General features: G+C 43.1%; 1 protein-coding gene across 1 annotated transcript in view; it reads left to right on the top strand.

Moving 5' to 3' along the window:
• Positions 1-21,728, top strand: part of Nek10 (NIMA related kinase 10) — a 159,929-nt gene that overhangs the window by 1,428 nt on the left and 136,773 nt on the right. The window contains exons 3-7 of the mRNA XM_035453369.1: positions 3,680-3,810; positions 6,074-6,172; positions 16,266-16,350; positions 19,184-19,225; positions 21,299-21,377. Coding sequence (XP_035309260.1) covers positions 3,680-3,810; positions 6,074-6,172; positions 16,266-16,350; positions 19,184-19,225; positions 21,299-21,377 — 436 coding nt within the window. The remainder of the gene's footprint in view (positions 1-3,679; positions 3,811-6,073; positions 6,173-16,265; positions 16,351-19,183; positions 19,226-21,298; positions 21,378-21,728) is intronic.

Raw genomic sequence — 21,728 nt, forward strand, 5'->3', positions numbered from 1 at the left:
GCTACAAGATTCCTCTGATCAGCATGTTCCAGAAGTTATGTCCCTCTAGTTCACTTGCAGCTTTAGAATCCACACCAATGACTGTCCCAGATCACATCCATTCTTCTTGGAGAGTCTGGACATGACAGTGAATATGGTTTTGTTGTAGATCCCATTTTCCCCTGTACATCCACCAGTGTGAACACAGCATCCGAAGCTACTATTGGCTTGCTCTTTCTCTTACGCTTCTCTTTCCTGTGACTTCTGTCATGTTTCTTAGGCCCAAGTCAACTGCCCAATCCTCCACACATGGCTGCCTTCCACAGCTGGAGCTACTTCTCCAGGGTAGCAGTTTTCTCTCTTGCCTTCTGGTCTTACTTCTTGATATGATCCATCCCCTTGCCAGCAACTTTGACTTTGCTTCTGATCCGATGTTCTATCTTTTCCACAAGTTTGTGGTTGTTTTTCCTAAGTTGAACTGTGACCTGGGAATTGGATCACCATGTGTATGAACAACCCCTGGCCAGGCAAAAAGAAATACCTGCAATGTTTCTGGATTTGGGTTGGGGCTTCAAATCTTCAATGTTGAAGTTTACAGTGGCTAGATATGTTTGGCCTCCATGTTACCACTCCTCTCTCTCTCTTGCCAATTTGGAATTCTCAATCATTAGTCTGACAAATTCATATCTTTTTGCTAATTTTTATACACAAATGGTGCATATTTAAAATGCTTGAATTATTTATAAAGCAGAGAGCTGTGAGATCATGCAGTGACTAGCCTCACTTGGAGGAGGGTCCTAAGCTTTTCAAATTCTATGCCGTATTCTGTTGTGGAAGTCCCCTGCCTCTGTCACTCTGATAATAAGCATCACTCTGAGCTCTCTTCTCCTTTCCTGAAGCAATGTAGCTGTGTATGTGAGATGGAGAATTCTAGAATAGCTCAGCCTTGTACCTGCTTGTTCCAGGAAGACTGTAAGGAGCACAGAAAGCTATACAATATATGGAAGTTTAATCAAATTAAAAGCTAAACATAAGATGAAAAACAAGGTCTGGGAGAGTCAGAGCAAGAAACCCCCATAAGCATATACAAGTAGGGACATGCTTTCGTATTAGATTTTCAGTGGTCCTTTTGAGGAATGATATTTGTGAGTGAGCCCACTTACCAGATCCTGCTGTTTTGGGTTTTGTTCTGTTTTTTTTTTTTTTTTAATTTGTATTTAGTTAGTTGGTTTTTTGTTTACAAATGGGCTGTGATAATCAGTTACTTGAAATTCCAGGAAAAAAATGTGCACTGTGATTTGTGCAGAGTTGTTGAGAAGTGAAAATTCTTCATGATTCTCCCAGGAGCCTGTCTGTTAGCCGATTGTTGAGTTGTGCTGTGTGCTTTGCTCACCGTCTTTGTGCTTGAAGAGCTGCTATTTGTTAGTTTGGTATGATGAACACAAGAACAGGCAGATGTGATTCTATCTTTTGAGTGACTGAATTCAGGGAGGTGGCAGATGTGTAGACTAGACAGCACATTGACTGTGGAAAGTGTCGTGAGCAGGGTCCACTCTATGAGGAAGGTCTTAGCAGGCTCTAACCTGTAGCCTGGCCTGGAATCAAGAGTTCTGGGCTCATCTGACACAGTGGACCTAGAGCACTGGGTAGGAGATGGCAGGGGCAGGGAAACTGCTGTGACTTCTGAACTGATGTTGCTTTCATCTGAAGGAGCTGATTGTAACAAAGTTCTTATTGTCAAGTACCTGAGCCTTGCAGATACAGCTACCAAGTACAGCTTGCCTCTGCAGCTTTCTGAGTTGATTCTTAGCGCTGGCAGCCTTCCACTGTGTGTGTGTATGTGTGTGTGTGTGTGTGTGTGTGTGTGTGTGTGTGTGTGTGTGTGTGTGTAGAAGGTGGTGATGTGCCCTTCCTTTACTTTGAGTGCGCTGGCAGCCTTCCACTGTGTGTGTGTATGTGTGTGTGTGTGTGTGTGTGTGTGTGTGTGTGTGTGTGTGTGTAGAAGGTGGTGATGTGCCCTTCCTTTACTTTGAGTGGCTTAGATATATTTGCTCTGTGCTTTCTTTCTTTCTTACAGTCAATATTTAAGAGTTTCATCAATGGCAAAGGGCTTTGAAATGCCTTAGGCCTAGGAAACCTACTTCCTATTGTATGTGTGTGTGTGTTATGACAGTTCCTATTTAACAGAAAAATGAACTTGTTGCAATGACTTCATATCTAATGTCTTTTAGGTTATAAACCCACATTTGGAAATCACCTAATTTGTAACAACAAACTTATTTACTTAGCAAATTTATGGTAGTGATTATCAGGCTTGTAAGAGTGTTTATAAAGCAGTTAGAACTGTGCCTGCACATAGCAAGTGCTATGTAAACAGTAACTCGCTTAACTCTCATAACCCAGAGTTACACACTGCTATTATTACTTCTTTTTTTAGTGACATGGAAACCAGTGTATACAGAGATTAAATAAATCCTCCAAGGTCACACTGCTAGCTAACAGTGGATTCAAACCCACAGAACCTGAGTTTGGGAGTGTGGTTCCATCACTAAATATCATCTGGGCGAGTTCTTTTGGCCACTTGCTCACAAGGGGCATAGATTGGTGCCTGAACTGATGAACAAAGAATGGAATGTTTATTGTCGCTATTTTGAAAATTCAACTTAGGTTACTTCTAAGAAGCATCTTGGGGCTAGCTACTAAGCAATAACATAATGTCATAATGCCTCTTCCTACTGACAGCCTTACAGGGGGTAAGGAAAGCCGCCTTTACAGAAGGAAATTGGGTCCTATATCAACTTCTGTACTTTAGCTTCTACAGTTGTAATTGTGCACAATGAAATAATTTATTGAAAAATGGATCCTTGATTGTGCTTTGTTTACTTCATCTTTAATAATTGATTATACGAAATATTTCATTCACACTTTGGAAAAGATGGGACATTTTTCTACATTACACCCAATTTCACATGGTACCAAGAACAAATCTTAGGGTTGTCTCAACCATAGCAACTATTGGTGTGCAAATCTTGATGACTTATGGAGCTGCTGGATTGATCTTGTTAAGAGCAGTACAGATACACTCTAGGTATCCTAAACACATTTGTTTCATTATGGTGAACACAGACATTCAAGTCAGTGTCATAAGTACCATCAAACTGAGCAACAGTGATGGATTCTTGCCTGTTCCCTTGAATTGGGACTCCATGAACACTGTGTACACCGATGACTGCAGGCAAAGGGACACTTTTCACGCAGTGTGTGCTATCTGGATTCACAAACTCTCCAGCTGTGGATTTGCAGCACTTGAGAAGCTTCAAAAGTCTCTCCTGGCCAGACTCACCCCAAACCTCTATCCTTAGCATCTGATTTAAGTGCCCAGGAAATATCACTCAACAAAAATACATAGTTTCCTGCTCATGTCAATGTGAGACAGACTGAACATATATAACAGTGAACTATGACCTGTAACATCATTAGTGATGAAAAAGGTCCAAGCTAGGAAGTAAATGTTTAAGTTAAAGATGTTTAAATCCTGGGAACGCCCTGCCCATTTACAAAGCTGTTATCTCAGTTACTGGCTTAGGGGGAAAGCACTCATTGCTTTGGCCCTCCCTCCACCTCTCCTACTCTGTGACTTGTTTTATTATGTGTTAAATGAATCATAAAGGCCATGAACTCTCTGTTTCCATTTCTGTAGCTTCCAGCCATCAACTTTGATAGTGCCCAAAATAGCATGATAAAGTGTGAGACTGCCATCAAGGCAGGGGGACACAGAGCTCGTGGTCAGTGGCATGAATCCACTGAAGCAGTTGAACTTGAAAATTTTAGGTAAGAAATATCCTTTGCTATCAGAAGCCTATTAAATAAGTTTACTTATTTAAATGTGTCACAGAAGTGAAAATTTAAAGTTGAATATTCGTAGTTTAGTAATTTTAGTTAATATGGGAAGCATTCCCAGGTGAATGCCCAAGTAACAGATTGAATAGGTAGGCATAGTGGACCTGTCCTGGGAGTTCAGGATACCTTGCTGACACGAAGGTCAATAGTTTTCCACTAAGGAAGAGGCTCCAAGATGTTGACATGGGTAAGTCAATCCCAAGCTTGGTCTTAGATTTTGTTGTGTCTCCATCTTTCCAGTGATGAAAAGGCATAAAAGAATCTGTTGCTGTGAACAGATGTGGTGACTAAAGAAGATGTTAGTTAGGATGGCTGGCAATATGGCTCAGTGGGTAAAGGGGATTGCCACCAAACTTTAGAGTCTGAGTTCAATCCCCACATTGTGACTTCTATCCTACACACCACACACACACACACACACACACACACACACACACACACACACACACACACACACAGAGAGAGAGAGAGAGAGAGAGAGAGAGAGAGAGAAGATAATAAAATTTTTAAACATGGTAGTTTAAAAATCTGAGTTTCTCAGTTGCAGAGACAGTGTCTTGGCTTAACCAAGGAGTAGTATTCTGTGTTTCTGTTGCTGTGTAAACCTTTTAGAAGCATACATTCTTGTGGGCCACTCCCTTTCTAGGAACTGGCTCTGAGCATTACAATGTGTTCAGATCACTTGCTAGTAAATGCCATGTACACGATGAATGGCATGAAGTATCAGCATGGATACCCTGGGATGATCATTATGTGTTTGGTTTAACTTGTTTCTTTGCTATTTTATGAACTTGAAGAGTTCAGAAAAGTCATATGACATTTCATGGGTTCATATTTTTCACTTATGAAAACTAAAATGTCTTGTTACATATTCAGCTTACCAGTGACCTTACATGAGGAACTGTTACAGCCCTTACCTGATCTCATAGCACCTTTATAGTTGAATGGTATAGAAAGTCCACTAAGAAGGCAGATATCATGACACATGGCACAGAACTTACCTTTAAAGTGGTGTTCATGTAATTTTACTTTATTTGGCCTTAATCTTAAAATTAGCCATTTTTATGTTTATTTAGTGTGCAATCGTGTGTGTGTGTGTGTGTGTGTGTGTGTGTGTGTGTGTGTGTGTGTGTGTGTGTATGCATGTGTGTAGGAAAACATGTGGGGGCTGGTTCCTTTCTGAGTTTCTGAGTTTGACGGGAGCCCTCAGGGGTGGTAGCAAGTTTCTTACCCAATGCGCTAGCTCCTCAGCCTCCAGTTTCGTTATGCATGAAAATATCATGTCACAGGCACTGTAGCAGTTTGACCTGTTTGTATCATATCTTATGCTCTCTAAGGTTTAAAGTAGAATTCGTGGGGAGTATTTTTAACTACCTGTTGGGTTGTAATATCAAATAAAAAGAGGCTGAATTGGAAATATGAAAATTTTCTTAGGCAAATACGAAACAGATAACAACAATGTATCAGTTGCTGGTTGATATATTTGTTGACATGTAAACCGTCAATAAATCCATATTAAATACAAATGACATCTGCTGAAATACATGTGACATTTGCTGGTGTTACCAACTGGAACAGCCAATGGACAGTGCGAGTATGGGTGGACAGTGCATTTGAAGCTTCCCTGGCATAAAGAACAGCTGCATAGGGAAAATCCCCCAGAGAAAAGCCATTCCTCTCCCTTCTCTTCTTTCAATTTGAGCTGGAAGTGTCTAGACGGGATAATTGCATTCATGTGATAAAATGAAACACATATGTTTGAGTGTAATTTTTGAATTAAAAAGTATTATTATTGTGTGTGAATGCAGTGTGTGTGTGTGTGTGTGTGTGTGTGTGTGTGTGTGTGTGTGTGTGTGTGATCTCATGTGCTACAGTGCACATGTGGAGGTCAGAGGACAGTTTGGAGGAGTTGGTTCTCTCCTACTTTTATGTGGGTCCAAGACTAGAACTGAGGTCTCAGACTTGCTCAGCAATCTCCTGCACTAGCTGAGCCCTCATCAGCTCTTGATCAGAATCTTTATTATCAGCTTTCCCGTTGAGTCCCTGTTTAACAGTTGTTGCTTGCCCTTACTAATGGGTTGACCTTAAGACTCTCAATATTTTGTCTCAATGTAGATGACCCTTGTTTTCATTGGTAAGTTTGTTAATCCAAATAATGTTTATAACAAATCATTTTCCTGTTTTTTTATCTTAGTATAAACTACAAGAATGAGAGGAATTTCAGTAAACATCCACAGCATCAGTTATTTCAGGAGATCTTTACGGCTCTGGTGAGAAACAGACTCATTTGCAGGTAAGGCTGTGTGCCCCAAAGACAGACCTGTACCCAAGAAAGGCATGTTTCATGGATCCTGTATGGAAAATAGCATAGCCTACAAGGGAACACAGTGCAACTGCAGGATTTAGGAACACACATGCGTGCGTGCATGCACATGTGCACACGTGTGTGCACACATACACACAATAACAACTAAAGAAAAAGAAGCCATAAATTTGAAAGAGAGCAAGGGGGTGGGGTAGGGTGGTACGTGGGAGGGTTTTGGAGGGAGGCGATGGGAGGTGGAAATAATGTAATTATTTTATAATCTAAAAAAGAAATTATTAAATATATATACATATATGTGTAAAACACAGAGCAAAGGCTGTATGAAAGGAGGTGGATGAGTTGTCACCATGTGAGTTCACTAGAATCACTTGTTGCATTCTGAATTTAGCTGAATTTGGTGACAGGTAAAATGTGGGGCAGCATTGTTTTCTTTAATGTCTTTGTTTTGAGTTTGGATTCTCAAGGAAGATTTATTGTGTAGTCCGTATGAAAGAGACATTGATTAGCACTGTAGACAGCATGGCAACACCGTTTGTGTTACACCTTTGCAGTTGACACAGTGACCAATTAAACAGGCTCCCCACTGGACTTCGAGGAAAGAAAGGGTGAGCATGCACCTTCAGCCCAAGCCTATGTCCTGTTATGGGCGACTGGTGGGGAATCTTGGACTACACATACTTACTTTCTGGAGAGATGATGCTAAGCCCTCTTCTTTTACATCAGGAGAAGGAACTTAGACATGACATTCTTGGGTTCTATAAATTTCTGTGTTCAGTTCCATTCTGAAATCAGAGTTGGGTAAAGAGTGGATTAAGAGCTGAGGTTCCCTTTGTCCCTTACCTCATATAATTTTGTTAAGATGGCATGATTCTCTCCTCTTCCCTTCTATCTATAGAATTATTACGTTTGGTGTGTCTTCCTGGCCCCTTCTTTGTGAACATCAGGGTTAATGTTGGGTTGAAAGACATAGATTCAACTCACTCAAATTGGTGAGCATCTGCATTTTGCCAAGAAGGGATGAGGCAACTGAGAAGGCAACTGAGGAGAAAATGCCAAGGTGAATGCTGTGTGTTCCCCTTTTTCCTCAGCAAAAAACAATTACCCATATTCTAATATAAGACAAAACATAAATATTTTATAACTTACAGACACCTGAAGACTGGATGAGATTGGTAGGTGGGAACTTTAGACATTGGCACAGTTCTGATTATAGATATGCAGACACACATTTGAGTATCAGTTTCACCCTGGTAGCATAATGAATTAGGAACTGGATTTGATTCCTTTCCTTCTTTTCTGCCCAGTTTTCAGTGTTATTTCTCTCCATTTTCACACTTCCCAGTGTGTTCTCACATGTCCAGACACCTCTTCTCTCTAGGTTCTTCTAAGACTGACCTCCAGTTATTCCCTGTTTTGAAGCTAAACTTGTTAATCCAGAGTCAGCTAGGGCAAGCTTGCAAGTCTTTCTCCCCCCCTCCACAGGAACACCCTCTGTTGATTAAACAAAAATAAAATAAGCTGCATAGGAACAATTTTAAAGTCTTTCACAGTAGTCCTAAAAGGAAGTACTACCTGGACCTGAGGCAGGCTGCCTTGGATGTGTGTCCCCATGCAGAAACAAATCCTAACCTTTCACTTTCTGCCTGGTCTGTAGTGGAGTGTGATGCTAGAAATAAATTCATCTCATCTGCCTGGTATCCAAGACCAAGTTGTAGTGAGGTTGTGCAGGGAAGCAACAGTTGTCACAGTATCAGCAGGTTCTTGGCCACCTACATGGCTTTTCTGTGCTCCTGCTTCCTGTTGGTCTGTGTTTCACTGATATATAGCCTCTGTATTATAATGTGATATAATTGGCTCGTGAAATGAACTTGTACATGGATCCAGAGATGGAGGGTTTTATGAGCTGGTAGAATCTGATGCCTGGGCTGTGGTAGGATTGGGATACTGACATCTTAAGGTGACAAGATGGGACCATGAGAGTTGTATTTGGAATAGTAAAGATGGAGGGGACTGGGGGAAATGACAAGTTGCTCTAATATAATTATAAAATGGAATCTCATCATATTCTGAAAGCCAAAAGAGAGTTAAAGGATGTCATGTCATATAGTATGAGAATTTTAATAATTATAGTAAGAAATTTTGTCAAAAATATCAGAATGCATTCTGTGTTTGGTATAGTTACTAAATATGGTGTTATATCCAAGTGGACTCATTTAGCTGGCCTTTTCCTGGGGTCGTTATTCTGGAATAATGAGGAGAGCTCCTTTCCCTTGCCAATGACTATATAAAGGTGAGCAGAACCCAGATATTCTGGTTTAAGTTAAAAGGAACCTGTCCTACTCACTTGACAGGACTATTTATCCAAAAATATCTTTTACTTCCCCCAAACAGATGTTGTCATCCTTATTATTATCATTTTACATCAGATTTCCCTAAGTATTTGTCACAAATTTGAAACCCTTTGAAAATGAGACAGCAGCATATTTTTATGGAGATATGCTTAAGACACATACTAGAGAGAATTTTGTGTGATAGCATATATCTAGCCAAACCATGACCAACTTTTTTAAATTTGAACTTTTAGTTTTTGAGAATTTTATATATGAATACTGTATTTACATCATTTCCTTCCCTAACCCCACAACTCTTCATGTGTCCTCTTCTACACCCCTTTCAGGAAGTCCATATGTCTGCTATGATTATTACTGTTACACACATCTACACACACACACACACACACACACACACACACACATACACACACACGTGTTCACTGTACCCTTCTGTTACTCTTTTGTACATGTGTTTGGAGCTGAACACTTGGGGTTGGATAATCTCATCAAGGACTTTTCCCTTACAAAGACTAGCTCTCTGTGTCTTATTAGAATTTGGCTTTTTAAACAATAAAGTTTATAAAGCTAAAGTAATACTCATAAGGAAATTCGCTATAAAAAGTGTCCTGGGAATGTACTGAATGTCTCTAGCAAAGAGGACTAATGCTGTATTTAGTTAACAATAGGTCTTGTGTTGTTCAAGTTGACACTAGGGCACAGCACATGATTCAAAGGGCACTTGTCCTTTTGATCTTCTGGTCCTCTGCTTGGGCTGTATAGGCTCATCACAGAATGAAAGGACCACATGTTAGCATGCAGTGAGGTTCTCTTTATGGTTTTAAGTTCTTGAAACACATCAAGTTAATAGACAGATGTTCATGGTGTTGCCTTACGTAACCATCCTGTAAAGAGGCCAGTGGTTTTCTGCTTGGTCATGGGGTGCAGTCTGTAAGTAGTGCAGAACTTTGCCCCAGGTCTCAGGCTTATGACTTTCTGTGCTTAGAATTTGTTAATGCCCAGTTCTTCTCGAGAAACCTCTTACTCTTTCCTGTGCTCTGTGGTACTGGTGATTGAATCGGGACCACACATACTGAGTATGTGCCCTGCTGCTAAGTCACACCTCAGCTTGCCAGTCTCATCTGCAGTCCTGTGCTCAAGTGGGTCAGAGTGATGTCCCCATTTCTCTCTTACTTTGAGCTTCTGCCATGCTGCTGGTGGACTTGAAGCATAGCATTCTGCTTGTCTCTGGATCTAATTTGTTGTGAACCCTCACGTGGCCTGCCCCAGTACTCCTCATTCTCATGACCCAGGCTTTCTTCTTCCTTAGTATATACTAACCTCCTGCAGACCAAAACCTGGTCTTTTACCCCTAAACTCTAGCCATTGAAGTTGGTTTTTATTGCCACTATCTTGAAACAAATATGCAGCTCTTACTTATTTTTCACTACTGGGAATGGAACCCAAAGGCTTTATACTAGGCAAGTACTCTACCACTGAGCTACATCCCAACCATTGGTTTGTTGAGATAGGTCTTGTTGTGTATATATAACCCAGGCTGGTCTCAAATTCACGATCTGTCTTAGCCTGCCAAGTTACAGGTGTGTACCACTATATGCATCTTTTTTAAACTGTCAGTTCTTATGTGATGTTATTTAGAATTTTCCATACACTTCAAATATGTATACAAGCATGCCTGATGCATGCATACTCACACACATGCATGAACATATGCATATACAGACATGTACACACATGCACTCACACATATACATATGATCACACATGTGTACATACATACATACATACATACATACATACACATGAATATGTGAACACAAACACACTCACATGCATGCACACACATGCACAAAAGTCATAACAATTATGAAGATGGAGTGGACTCTAAGTAGGCCAAGCTGGTGCCATGGGGTAGATGAAAGGGCTGAGAATCAAAGAGGGTCCCAGAAGAGTCTGGGCTGGCACTCTTGCCCTCATTCTCCAGTTTCTTTCATAGTTTTGTGAGCATACTTTTAATGAAAACTGATGAACTTAATTTGGCACCAGGGCAAAGCATCTCTTTGGTAAGTGTGTTCTCTCTGCTGTGTGCTGTGGCTTCTCATCCAGAGAAGCCTGACAGGCAGGAAGCTGAATCGCTCTGCCTTCCCAGGGAAGAACTGCTTGTCCTTGGACAACAGATCACCATGCAGAGTAACCATAACCTGGCCAGGATCATCATATCTGTGCATGACAGATGTGTTTATAATTTACATGAGCTATTGAGAGCTAGGCAATGAGTAACAGTCCCATGCCAGGAGCCACACTTTCATGGCTAAAAGGTCATCTCTCATTCTGTCCCTGTCCACTCCCTGTCCTTCTCCCCCTCTCTCCCTTTCCCCACCCCTCCCCTCCTTTCCCCTACCCTCTGCTCCCCTACCTTCCCATCCTTTCCCCTTCCTTTCCTTTCCCTTTCCTCTCCTTTCCTTCTTCTCTCCTTTCCTTCTCCTCTCCTCCTCCTCTTTCTCCTTCTCCTTTCCTGCCCCCTCCCCTCCCCTCCCCTCCTCTCCCCTCCCCTCCCCTCCCCTCTCCTCCCCTCCCTCCCCTCTCCTCTCCTCCCCTCCCTCCCTCTTCCCTCCCCTCCCTCCTCTCCTCTCCTCTCCCCTCCCTCCCCTCCCTCCCCTCCCTCCTCTCCTCTCCCTCCCCTCCCCTCCCTCCCTCCCCTCCCCTCCCCCTCCCCTCCTCTCCTCTCCTCTCTCTCTCTCCTCTCCTCTCCCCTGCCCTCCCCTCCCCTCCCTCCCTCCCCTCCCCTCCCCTCCTCCCCTCCCTCCCTCCCCTCCCTCCTCCCCTCCCTCCCTCCCCTCTCCTCTCCTCTCCTCTCCTCTCCTCTCCTCTCCTCTCCTCTCTTTTCCCCATTTTCAGGGTCTCATTTTGTAGCTCCAGTTAACCTTGAACTCCTTATCTTGCCTCGGCTACAGTTGTGGACCTTGGGCACCAGACCTGGCTTTATCTTCTTGTGCTTCCCTGCTGGCCTTGCTCCTAGTGGCCTCCTTGCTCTAACGAATCTACCATTTCATATGTCAATGGGTAGATTCTTCCTGCTTTGTCATTTCAAGGCATCACTCCTAAAGCAGGACTTTGGATTTTTCTCTCCATCCATGAGGAAACTATAGGTTTAGTTCTCACTGTCTCCTGAGCTAATCCAGACTGCTAGCTCTACTGGCTTGCACAGTTGTTGCAGGCTATCTGGGTTCCCTGCTTTCCTCGTGTGGTTTTCCTTTACTCTGTTCTCAGCTTCTAGAAAGATCATTTCAAAAGCTCAGTCAGCTCATGTGAGTCCTTTGCTTAAAGCCTTCTAGTACCGCCTTAGACTAAAAACTTCTGTAGGCCAGATATCTATTCTGCAGGTCTCAAGCTCTGCCTGCTGCCTTCTATCTGTTTTCTTTCTCTACTATTGTCTACACAAACCCTGGAGCCTGTGCTTCAGGCTTTCCTGCATTTTTGACACAGGATTGCACAAAGCTCCTGCCCTCAGCTCATGTGGAGCTAATCTTACCAGAGAGCCTCTCCTGACTGTCCCAAAATAGCACCCTGCCCTAATGAACCCTGGTCCTGGTTGTTCTTTGCCATCACCACTTGACAGATCTACAATCCGGGCTTCTGTTCCATGTCCTTCAAATGGACCCCAGTTGAGCACAGGCCCAGGCCTTGCTTCTGCTGTACTCTGAGGCCACTAAGAACAGGGCTGATGGGGCATGGTGACGAATGCGTGGAAGCACTGTGCGGTGGCCGTCAGTTAGAGGAAAGCAAAATATTTATACTTCCTGGCCTGGGTGCTACAGCCCCTACAGGGTTTTCTTCCTGGCTGGATGCTGTGGGTAACACAGAGGATGAGCAAGGAGCATAGAGAAGCCAGGGAAGAGTCAGTGGGGAACTCCGGACAGCCCTCACAAGTGTTCTTGTTTCTGCTAAGTTTTGGGTCAGTTTTGATGTGAATTGACTTTTCCATTCATCCAGAAACAAAAGAGGACCATTCTAAGAACGAGGATATTTATTTTGGAAGGCTTTGCTTTGGGTGTGTGTTAAGGAAAGCAGCACCACATCACGAGGAAAGTGTTTATTCTGAGCTGAAGCACGCTACAGGCAGGTCTGGACAATAGTCTCCCCAGATAGCCGCCCATGTGTTTTCGGCTAATGTCTGCCTGCCATTTGGAGCACTCGTGTCTCATACTGAAGTCTTCTTCTGTGGAAGAAACAGAAGCCCTTCCTACCTTCTCTCTTTCCAAACATTACATGTGCAGTGATATTTTCCTTTTCTTCTGACACCCATGGCAGAAAGTGGTGTCTTGGGCAAGGGGGGGGTGGTGGGAGCTGAACAGACCGAGTATATTAATAGTCCTGTGAAAGTGTGGCATCAATTCAGTCACCAGAGAGGTTAAATACTTGCCCGCTTATGAATGTAGTCCTGCATGGCTGCCATGTTGAGACAGCCTCTAGGGAAGCACGGTCAAATACAGACACATGACTTTCCAGGGCTGCCTCCAAGGACCTAGCTCCTGTTCCCATGCTAAATGTATCTGAGGAGTGCTTTCACCCGTCTTGTGGAACCCAAGTGAAGGGGACCTGCAGGACTGTGTCAGTCAAATGAAGATGCTGCTCTCCACCACTGCCTAGTTTCTGTGTAGTTCTCTGGCTACACTAAGTCCTGTGTTTTCTAGTCCCCTGACTCTTGGTGAGCAGAGGTATATGCAATTCCCTACAGAGTTAGGGCTGCATTGCTGTGGTTCTTCTGTCTTCCTCCGGGTTTCAGGACAGGAGCCAAGGAAGGTCTCCTTCTGAGGTCATTCTCGAGGGACAGAACCCAGGGACTCAGCCATCAGGAATCCTATTTACAATAGCCGGGTAATAGCTATGAGAAATATTAATAGCCTTGGGCTTCTGTCCCAACATTGCAAAGCAAAACAAAACAAATGTGATTTGCATGGAACAGAACTTTCAACTCCCGACTATTCTGGGTCCCTTAATTTGGTTAGACTCCATTAAAAATGAAAATTAAAGTCAACATTGGAATTCTAGTTCATTTTCTTGAGGAATAAGGAGAAAAACAGAAAAGACCTTTTAACATGTATTTTAATATGGAAAAACCCACAGGAGAGGTCCCAAGCTTTCCTGTGGCTGACTGGAAGAATACTGTGCACATATTTGTAGCACAGATCTTGGCTCCATGCTCCTGCTCCCACACTGAAATGGTGTTGGCATTCGGTGGCATTAGGTGGCCCATGGTTGTTGCAGCTGTTGTTAGCCACCATTCTTCCCCTGGAGACAGAAGAGGGTCTTTGTGCTGCAAGCCTTTGCCCTGTACCCTCTTCAAAATAAGAGTATGAGAGTTATCATAGTTTTGCAGGTGTCCCAAATTTTCCATATTTTCCCCGATGGAGAGTCTGAAGTATGATGAACCACAGTGCTGTGGCCAGGGTGGCCTCATACATGCTTGACAGATGCTCTGCCCTGAGCTACAGCTGATATATACTTAAAACCAACAACTGCTTTTTAATTTAACATACAAAGTAACTGGTTTTATTCTGTCATTGTCATACTTTGTTCAATTTTGTTCTTTTCTGAGATCCTTTTTACTTCTTATTTTGAGACAGTCTCACTAAGTTCCCCAGGCTGTCTTTGAGCTTGCTCTGTACCTCAAGTTTATAATCCTCCTGTCTCCACTTCCAAGTACCTGGATGACAGGTCTGTGCTTGCAGAGTTTTCTGTTTTTCAGGCAGCTCAGGGGTTGGTTGAATCCTGTTTTTATTTTTCTGAATGTGCCCCATGGCACATTGGTCACTGATAAAGTGCCTGCTCTAGAGAGGGCTATGCTGTTGCTGGTAGTAGAATGGGTAGCTGCCAGTAGCCTTGCTGGTTGTAGTGTAGAAGATTAGGGCTTGATGAATGGTGATCCTGGGTCTTTCCTTCTGCATCTGCTTGCTGGGGGCATGGACTACAGGGAGCACACAAACATTCCAGGAATAAAACAACCGGTCAGTGCCCTGCCAACCTCTGTCCACCTGATGGAAGGAATGATGAGTGCTGTTGCCAGGGAATGGGGGATGCCTAGTGCAGCCTCCCACAGATGTCACCCTGACTTATCACTCAGCTTTTAAATGTGCATGTTTAGAGGAAGAGTTGAACTCCTCAACGCTATAGAGAAGACAAGCCTTTATCTTTTCTTCAGAGCCCAGGAATAGATTTAGGACAGGCCAGGGGATAGTTGGCCTGGTTCTTCAGCTCAGGTAAATGTTCCATATGGCAGGGGTGTTTACAGTATTATGGCATTGCCTTATGCACAGCCAGGTGAGTGACATTGTTACTGTAGTCTGAAGTACTTCCTGCTGTTTCCCCATTTCTCTTGGCTAAGGATGGAATTTCAGACCCACTTGTTAACTAGGGCACCATGAATGATTATTGTTGGACCAGCTTGTAGGGCGGTTTGAGGCATGCGTCAGCAGGCTGGACTGGCCTTCGGTGCACGATGCCTGCCTATACTTGCAATAGCAGGGCAGTGCTTAGCTGCCTTCTTTACCTCAGGAGGGTACCAGGTTGTGTAGTAACTTCTTCACTAAACATGCTCTGTGATTAGACAGTACAGGTTATGGGAGTCCTGGGTTGGAGAGCCTCAGGAGGCTGCCACTGGGAAGCGTCTTGGGCCCTGGCTCATAGATAACATGTCACATGGCTGGAGGGGAACAAGGGACTATGGTAGGAGGTGGGCTTAGAGGCACATTAGAAGACAGACCCTGCAGAACCTTGTGGGCAAGAGGATGGACTCTGAGGGAGTTGGGTGCTGTTGGGGAATTTGGGAAGCAAAGAAGGTACCTTTAATGTTTTAACCATATTTACTACCAGCCTTAGCTGGACTCAAGATGGCTGAGTGATGAAGTGTGTGCTCTCTGAGGCCCAGCAGGACTTGAAGAACAGGGACATTTTGTTGGGGGAGGGGAGGTTGGAGGGGTGGACACCCAGGGGAGCTTCTGTTCTCTTCCTCTGTGGCAACTAGAAAGGGGATGGGCTGCTGCTGCACTTTCATTGTTGTTGTTCTGAGGAGGTCTCAATGTAAGTTAGGCTGGCCTCAAACTCAGTATATAGGCAAGGATGACCTTAAACTCTGGATCCTTCCAAGTCTAGGCTCTTTAGTGTCTGCCATCATGCCTGGATCAGCAATGTGATGACAGGACAAAGAAGGGTTCTTGTTGTATGTCCAGGCTGGCATTGAGCTCCTCCTCCTCAGTCTCCAGAGTTCTGAGATCTTAAGTTCAAGGCCAGTCTGAGCTATAGAGTTTCACTCTATCCCACAATGCTTTTTGTTCTCTCAGTGTATGCATGCGTTCTTTTCAAGTGGACACTAGGTTGTTGGGACACTGACACTTCTTAAGCCGGACCTAAGTGTTGGAGGTTTAGCTCTTTGTTTTGATGTAGGGACATCATGAAACATTACTAAGTTAGTGTGAGTGCTCAGAACCCGACTCGTTTGGAGGGTCCTTTTACCTAAGAGATGAAGGTGGGGTCTATGTGTTTTGTATTGGGGTGGGTCAAGGGTAAATGCCAAGTCACAGTCTATTACAAATGAAGCTGAGATGGGTCACTGCTCTGGCTCCTTCACAGCGTTCACTTTCCTTTATAACTATGTGTTGTTTGTGAACTGCCTAAACACCAACACACCCTCTTTTGTTTTCTTCTTTCAGAGAGTGGGTTAATCGAGCTCCATCCATTCATTTTCTGAGAGTGTTAATTTGTCTGAGGCTGCTAATGAGGGATCCATGTTATCAGGTTGGTTGGAAAAAATAAACTGTTCTTCACTTGCAACAAAAATAAAATAGTTAAATAAAAAGCCAGTGGGCTTTTCTTTGCAATGGACCATGTTTCTGTCATGAGTGAGGACCTTCCAGATGGAGCACACAGCTCACCTGCTGTTTGAAGAGACTAGGAAGAAGTGATTTGCAGGCCAGTTCATCCTCATGCTTATACTTAATTTGTAAGGTTCAGTGACAGTTCTGGTCTATGTGTTCACTGCTACCAAACCTTTGAAGCCATTTTAAGTTCAAGGAGGTACACCATATTCCACATACCAAAGCATATTTAAGGCCATGAGACTCACTAGGGTAAAGTCATCAGGGACAGAAGGAACACTCAGCAGATGACTGACTCCAGAGGCAACCCATGGGAACAGCAGGACTATAGCCTGTTAGCTGCCAAGAACTCAGACCCTCCTAGCCTTCGGTTGGTAACTCTGAGCCCAAGAGAACATAGAGCCTTCCTTCTATTTGTCTCAGCAGAGGGACCTATAGCCAGAATCTTCCCCTTTCATCACCAGTTAATGGGCTGTTCCTCCATTGGTTCTCAGGCTTACAAGACATCAGCAAAAGTTTTACCTAGAATACCTTGTTGGCTGAGCAAATTGGTGACTGTTGATTTGCTTTTAAAGTATTGCCTTTGATTGATTGACAGAAGGTAGATTACACTCCCCTTTAAAGCAAAAAATGCAGAGGCTACTTTGTGTATGGTATTTTGATACATACTATTCCAGAGTCCCTGGTTGACACTTTCCATAGAAGGGGATTCTCCCCAGCCTCTGCTCCTGGCTTGCCTCCTGAACAGAAGAGCATATGCTCTGTCAGTTGTGTAATGCTCTGAGTTGCCAAGAATTCTTGGCCAAAGTCACAAGGCCATGCTGGGGATTACTACCCCGTACTCCAGTGAATGTCAGCAAGCCTTTGCTGTCACCGCACTTTGCTTTTCTCTTGTCAAGTCAGTGTGCAGGTCTAGAGCACAGCTCTGACTATCTCCACTCTTCATGCTCTGTCCTCCAGCTGTGTCCTTATAAAATCGCATCCTGAGTTTTGCAGTAGAGCCCAAAGCCATGCTGGTGGGAGCGTTCTTCTCTCTTCTTTGTTATTTGAAATATTTGGATTATTGTGCAGCTGTCTTTCTGTCTTTCAGGAGAAATGTTTCTTCTGCTGGCCAGGTTTCATCTCTCTTCCACTTCTCTTTCTGTTTCCCTTTATGAAAATATCTTCCTAGTTTCTGATTTCATTCATTTTTTTCCTTTTTTTTTTTTTTTTCTAAATCAGAATTGCCCTATTTAGGCCAGACTGGCATGAGTTCTGGAGCACTGGGCTTAGAGTTAGTTATGTGCTATATAATACCTGGCTACCTGAAAGCATTCCTTTCTTGGTCCAGATGTCTAGGTCTTCTCACATTTATGACTGCATTTTTTTATTTTCAGTTTTTTAAAAATTCATTTACTCTCTCTCTCTTCTCTCTCTCTCTCTCTCTCTCTCTCTCTCTCTCTCTCTCTCTGTGTGTGTGTGTGTGTGTGTGTGTGTGTGTGTGTGTGTGTTACATAATACAGAACACATGTGGTGGTCAGCGGACAGTTTATGGGAAGTGTTTCTCTCCATCTGCCATGTGGGTCTCTGGGATGGAGCTGTCAACAGGCTTGGCAGCAGTTGCCATTCTGCCAGCCCCTCACCTCCATTACTCATAGCACCAGGCTCTCTACCCAGTCAGCTAGCTCCCTTCTGTCAAGTCTGTGTGCTGCAGAGTTTCCACACTGAACTTAATGTACAAATTGTGCTTTGGAAGACAGTTAGCCAGCCAGCCTTGCACTGCCAGACCGCCTTACTTGACTAACATGGTTTATAGACTTGGGGTTAACATTCTGAGGCTTAGGTAGATGTCTACTGGAGCTTCTAACCACAACAAACACAGGAAAGATCAGAGAAGCCATTTTTAAAGATATTGTCATTTAGAATTATTTGCCATTAGAGGATTTAAGTCAGGTTTTAAGGATAGGTGGCGTTCCCCACAGGATAAATATTCATCTAAACTAATTATAGGCATCTGTAGCACATTGCTTGTCAAAGGCAAGAGGAGATCTTAAAAGCCTCCAAGCTGTAGTTGCATTAGATGTGAGGGGTGATGGGAAGGGTGAAGGGAGGGGTGATGGGAGGGCTGTGGGAGGGGTAACAGGAGAGGTAATAGGAGGGGTCAGATGAGGGGTGGTGGGAGGAATGGTGGGAGGGGTGAGAGGAGAAGGAGAGGTGGGGGGAAGGGCTTTCGTGATGTTTCTTGCTAGGAGGGGATAACAGAAACAGTGTCTAGTGGTTTTGCTGCCCTGAAGAGTCCTCTCTCTCACCTAGCACCTGGGTGCTGTTTACTCCAGCCTATTTTTAAATCTTGGCTTCTCCAAAATGTCTCTTCCTCATTACCATCGTAGCCTGTAGTGACTGAGCGCCTCACCTCACCATCTATCATTTGCTGCTGCTGCGTTTTGTCCACAAGTTCATATTTTTAGCCTTGGGCGTTTCCCAAGTCTAACTTTTTTTTTTTTGGTAAGAAGAAGTACAGAGAGGCAGGCTGTAGTTCTGACCAGATGGGGTTTTTTTTTGTTTATTTTTTATACCTTGACAAACACAATTTTATATTCATTAGCAATTTATCTTAAGTATGAAATGACAGATACTAAATATTCTATTCTGTGTTTATATTAGAATGTGGAACCTAAAGAAATAATAGCAAATTAGACAACTTAGTAATGGAGTCACTTGTCAAATATGTACCTCTTGCCCTCTAAGATGCTCTATTGCTTTTATCTTACTAGGAAATACTCCATAAATTGGGTGGGATTGAAGACCTAGCTCAGGTAAGTCTGCCTCTGTGATAGCTGGTCTTGTGTTTAAGTTCTGGGTGAAGTTCTCGGCAAGGTGGGCTTGGTGTCTGTCTCTCTCACTGACATGCCTCACGTTTGAGGTAAGTGTAGTAGCTGAGGGATGAGGATGCCTCCCTGATTGTCTTCAGAAGTAAGGTAGGGGATTGGCTTGTACTGAAGCTTGAATCATGAGCTGCTAATGCTCAAGGCAGCCAACAAATTTGTGCATGTCTTGTGTCGGCTGCCTGCTGGGCAGAAGCAGATGGGTTGATAACTGGCCCTGAGACATGACACTCACAGGCAGGGAGCGATAGGAAATATTTTGTTCTTGCTAATTGGCCTCCATTTACCCAGGAAAAAAAAAGGTGCTGTAAAAGGTTACATTTTTAATATCAAAAAAACTTTAGAACTCAAATGTCTTTGGTTAATGATGACAAGAAAGACTGTTATCATCATGATACGCATTGCCTGTCCAGTTCATTTACCACGATGTGGAGAAGTATGAAGTCATTATTACAGTTTTCCCACATAAAATATCCACTCTTCATTAAGTATTCATTAGTTGATAATGTAAGGAATGATCCTGAGTTTAGGTTTTTCTTCATGGAAAAGTATTTTATAACAAATTATTCTATTAGCCTCATGTCTTATAGTATCTTAAATTATATTGTGATTAATGATAGACAGATGACTATATGTGCTAAGCAACTACTCAGTGAATTGGGCTTAGCAAGAGAGCAAAACAGTTTCCTGGCATGTCGTTGAGTGGGCATGGCCCAGTCTCACAAAATCTGTGGTAAGAAAGGTGATATTTATTTATTTAGTTTTATTTTTTATCTTTTCAGGGTAAGAAAGCTAGGCCAGTATTCCCACCACACAGCCCTTCCATTTACTTTTTTTTTTTTTTTTTTTACTTTTGGGATGGATCTTGCTACGAAGCCGAGGCTGTTTCAACTTCTAGTCTTCTTGCCTCAGCCCCTAGTAGCTAAATATCAGGTATATACACACCCTGCCCTGATATTTTAATTTTTTTCTGCCTGTTTATTCTTATATGAGCTGTAATTTCACCATGTAGCCCAGGCTGGACTAGAACTCCTGAACCATCTGCTTCAGACTCTTGAATGTTGAGATTACAGTCATGTGTTATCCTACCAGCAAAAAAGTAACTTATGATAAACTCATGACCTTGAAAACTCATTCTGAGTGATTAATGGGAGATCAAGCCTAGTGGAAATGTTATGGTTTGAAGATGAAGTTCCCCCACACTGCCCTGCATTGAGCTTGATGCCCAACTGGTGGAGCTATGTTGGGAGTTACTGGAAAGCTTGAGAGGAAGGGACTAGCTGCAAGAAGTAGGCCACTGACCTGTCATGGAAAAGTTCCTGCCTCTGGCCCCTTCTTGTCATTCTTTCTGCTGTCATGACTTGAGCATCTTTTGTCTGTCTTGCCTCCTTTCAGTGTTTGTCACAGCTGTGAAAACCAAACACAGTCAGATTAACACTGAATCCTGGGAAGTGATCCATGTTCAGTTCTCTAAAAAATGTAATTGGAGATTCCCCTCATTGAATGAAGTGAACTTCCAATGTGTTGTAAAGGATCTTACCACTTATCTATCATTCCTGCTCCCGTATTGTGTGTTTCTCTGAGCCTATTTCTTAGTTATTGACTAGTAAATATTACTAATTTTTGTATGTATACTGGTTAAATATAATTTGGGATACTATAAAAGGTTAATATATATGGTATATTACAAACATTTTACTGCAAGGTAAATCAAATTACCATGTATATCTTACCTAAATCACACCATAAACTTAACTCAATTACAAGTCATTTGGGGATTTTGAGAGCTTTCAGAATTCCTTCAACACTTTGGGTATTAAGGAAAAACGGTGAAACACTAAACCCAGTATCCTGCCCTTGAGTACAGCAGGCCCAGGAGTACTGCACAGTAGTTGGTTATACTCTTGTGCCATCTTGGGCTCATCTTGAGCCCTGCACTCTTGTTTGCTGTCTACTTTTGGTGTCAGTTTTCTGACTGACTTGTTGGGTTCACCTTTCCAACAGTACATGGAGACTGTGGCCAACGAGTACCTCGGCTATGCAGAGGAGCAGCACTGTGTGGACAAGCTGGTCAACATGACAAGTAAGCATTGTTGCCAGGGACACTGCTAATTGTGTGGACTTGCTGGGAGTGGAGCATGATGTTCCCAGCAGGAAAAAGGACACCTGCTTTTCTCACTGGCGTTTCACTCACATGGGGTGTGCATTTGTCCCAGCCGATGGATTCAGTAACACAGGTCCCCACGTCTTCCCATGACAACTCTTTCTTTGGCAAGCATATTTGTTTCAGGAAAGATGGCTTCCATACAAGCAATATCTGGTGAAGGGTTTTTACCTTTCAACTTCTGTGAAAATGTCAGACTTTAGTTTTTTGCTCCTAAAATTTGGGTAATAATTATACCAAGCTCATGCAGAACCTGAGAAAGAAAACTGA

This window comes from Cricetulus griseus (assembly GCF_003668045.3).
Source record: "Cricetulus griseus strain 17A/GY chromosome 1 unlocalized genomic scaffold, alternate assembly CriGri-PICRH-1.0 chr1_1, whole genome shotgun sequence".
Lineage (NCBI taxonomy): Eukaryota > Metazoa > Chordata > Mammalia > Rodentia > Cricetidae > Cricetulus > Cricetulus griseus.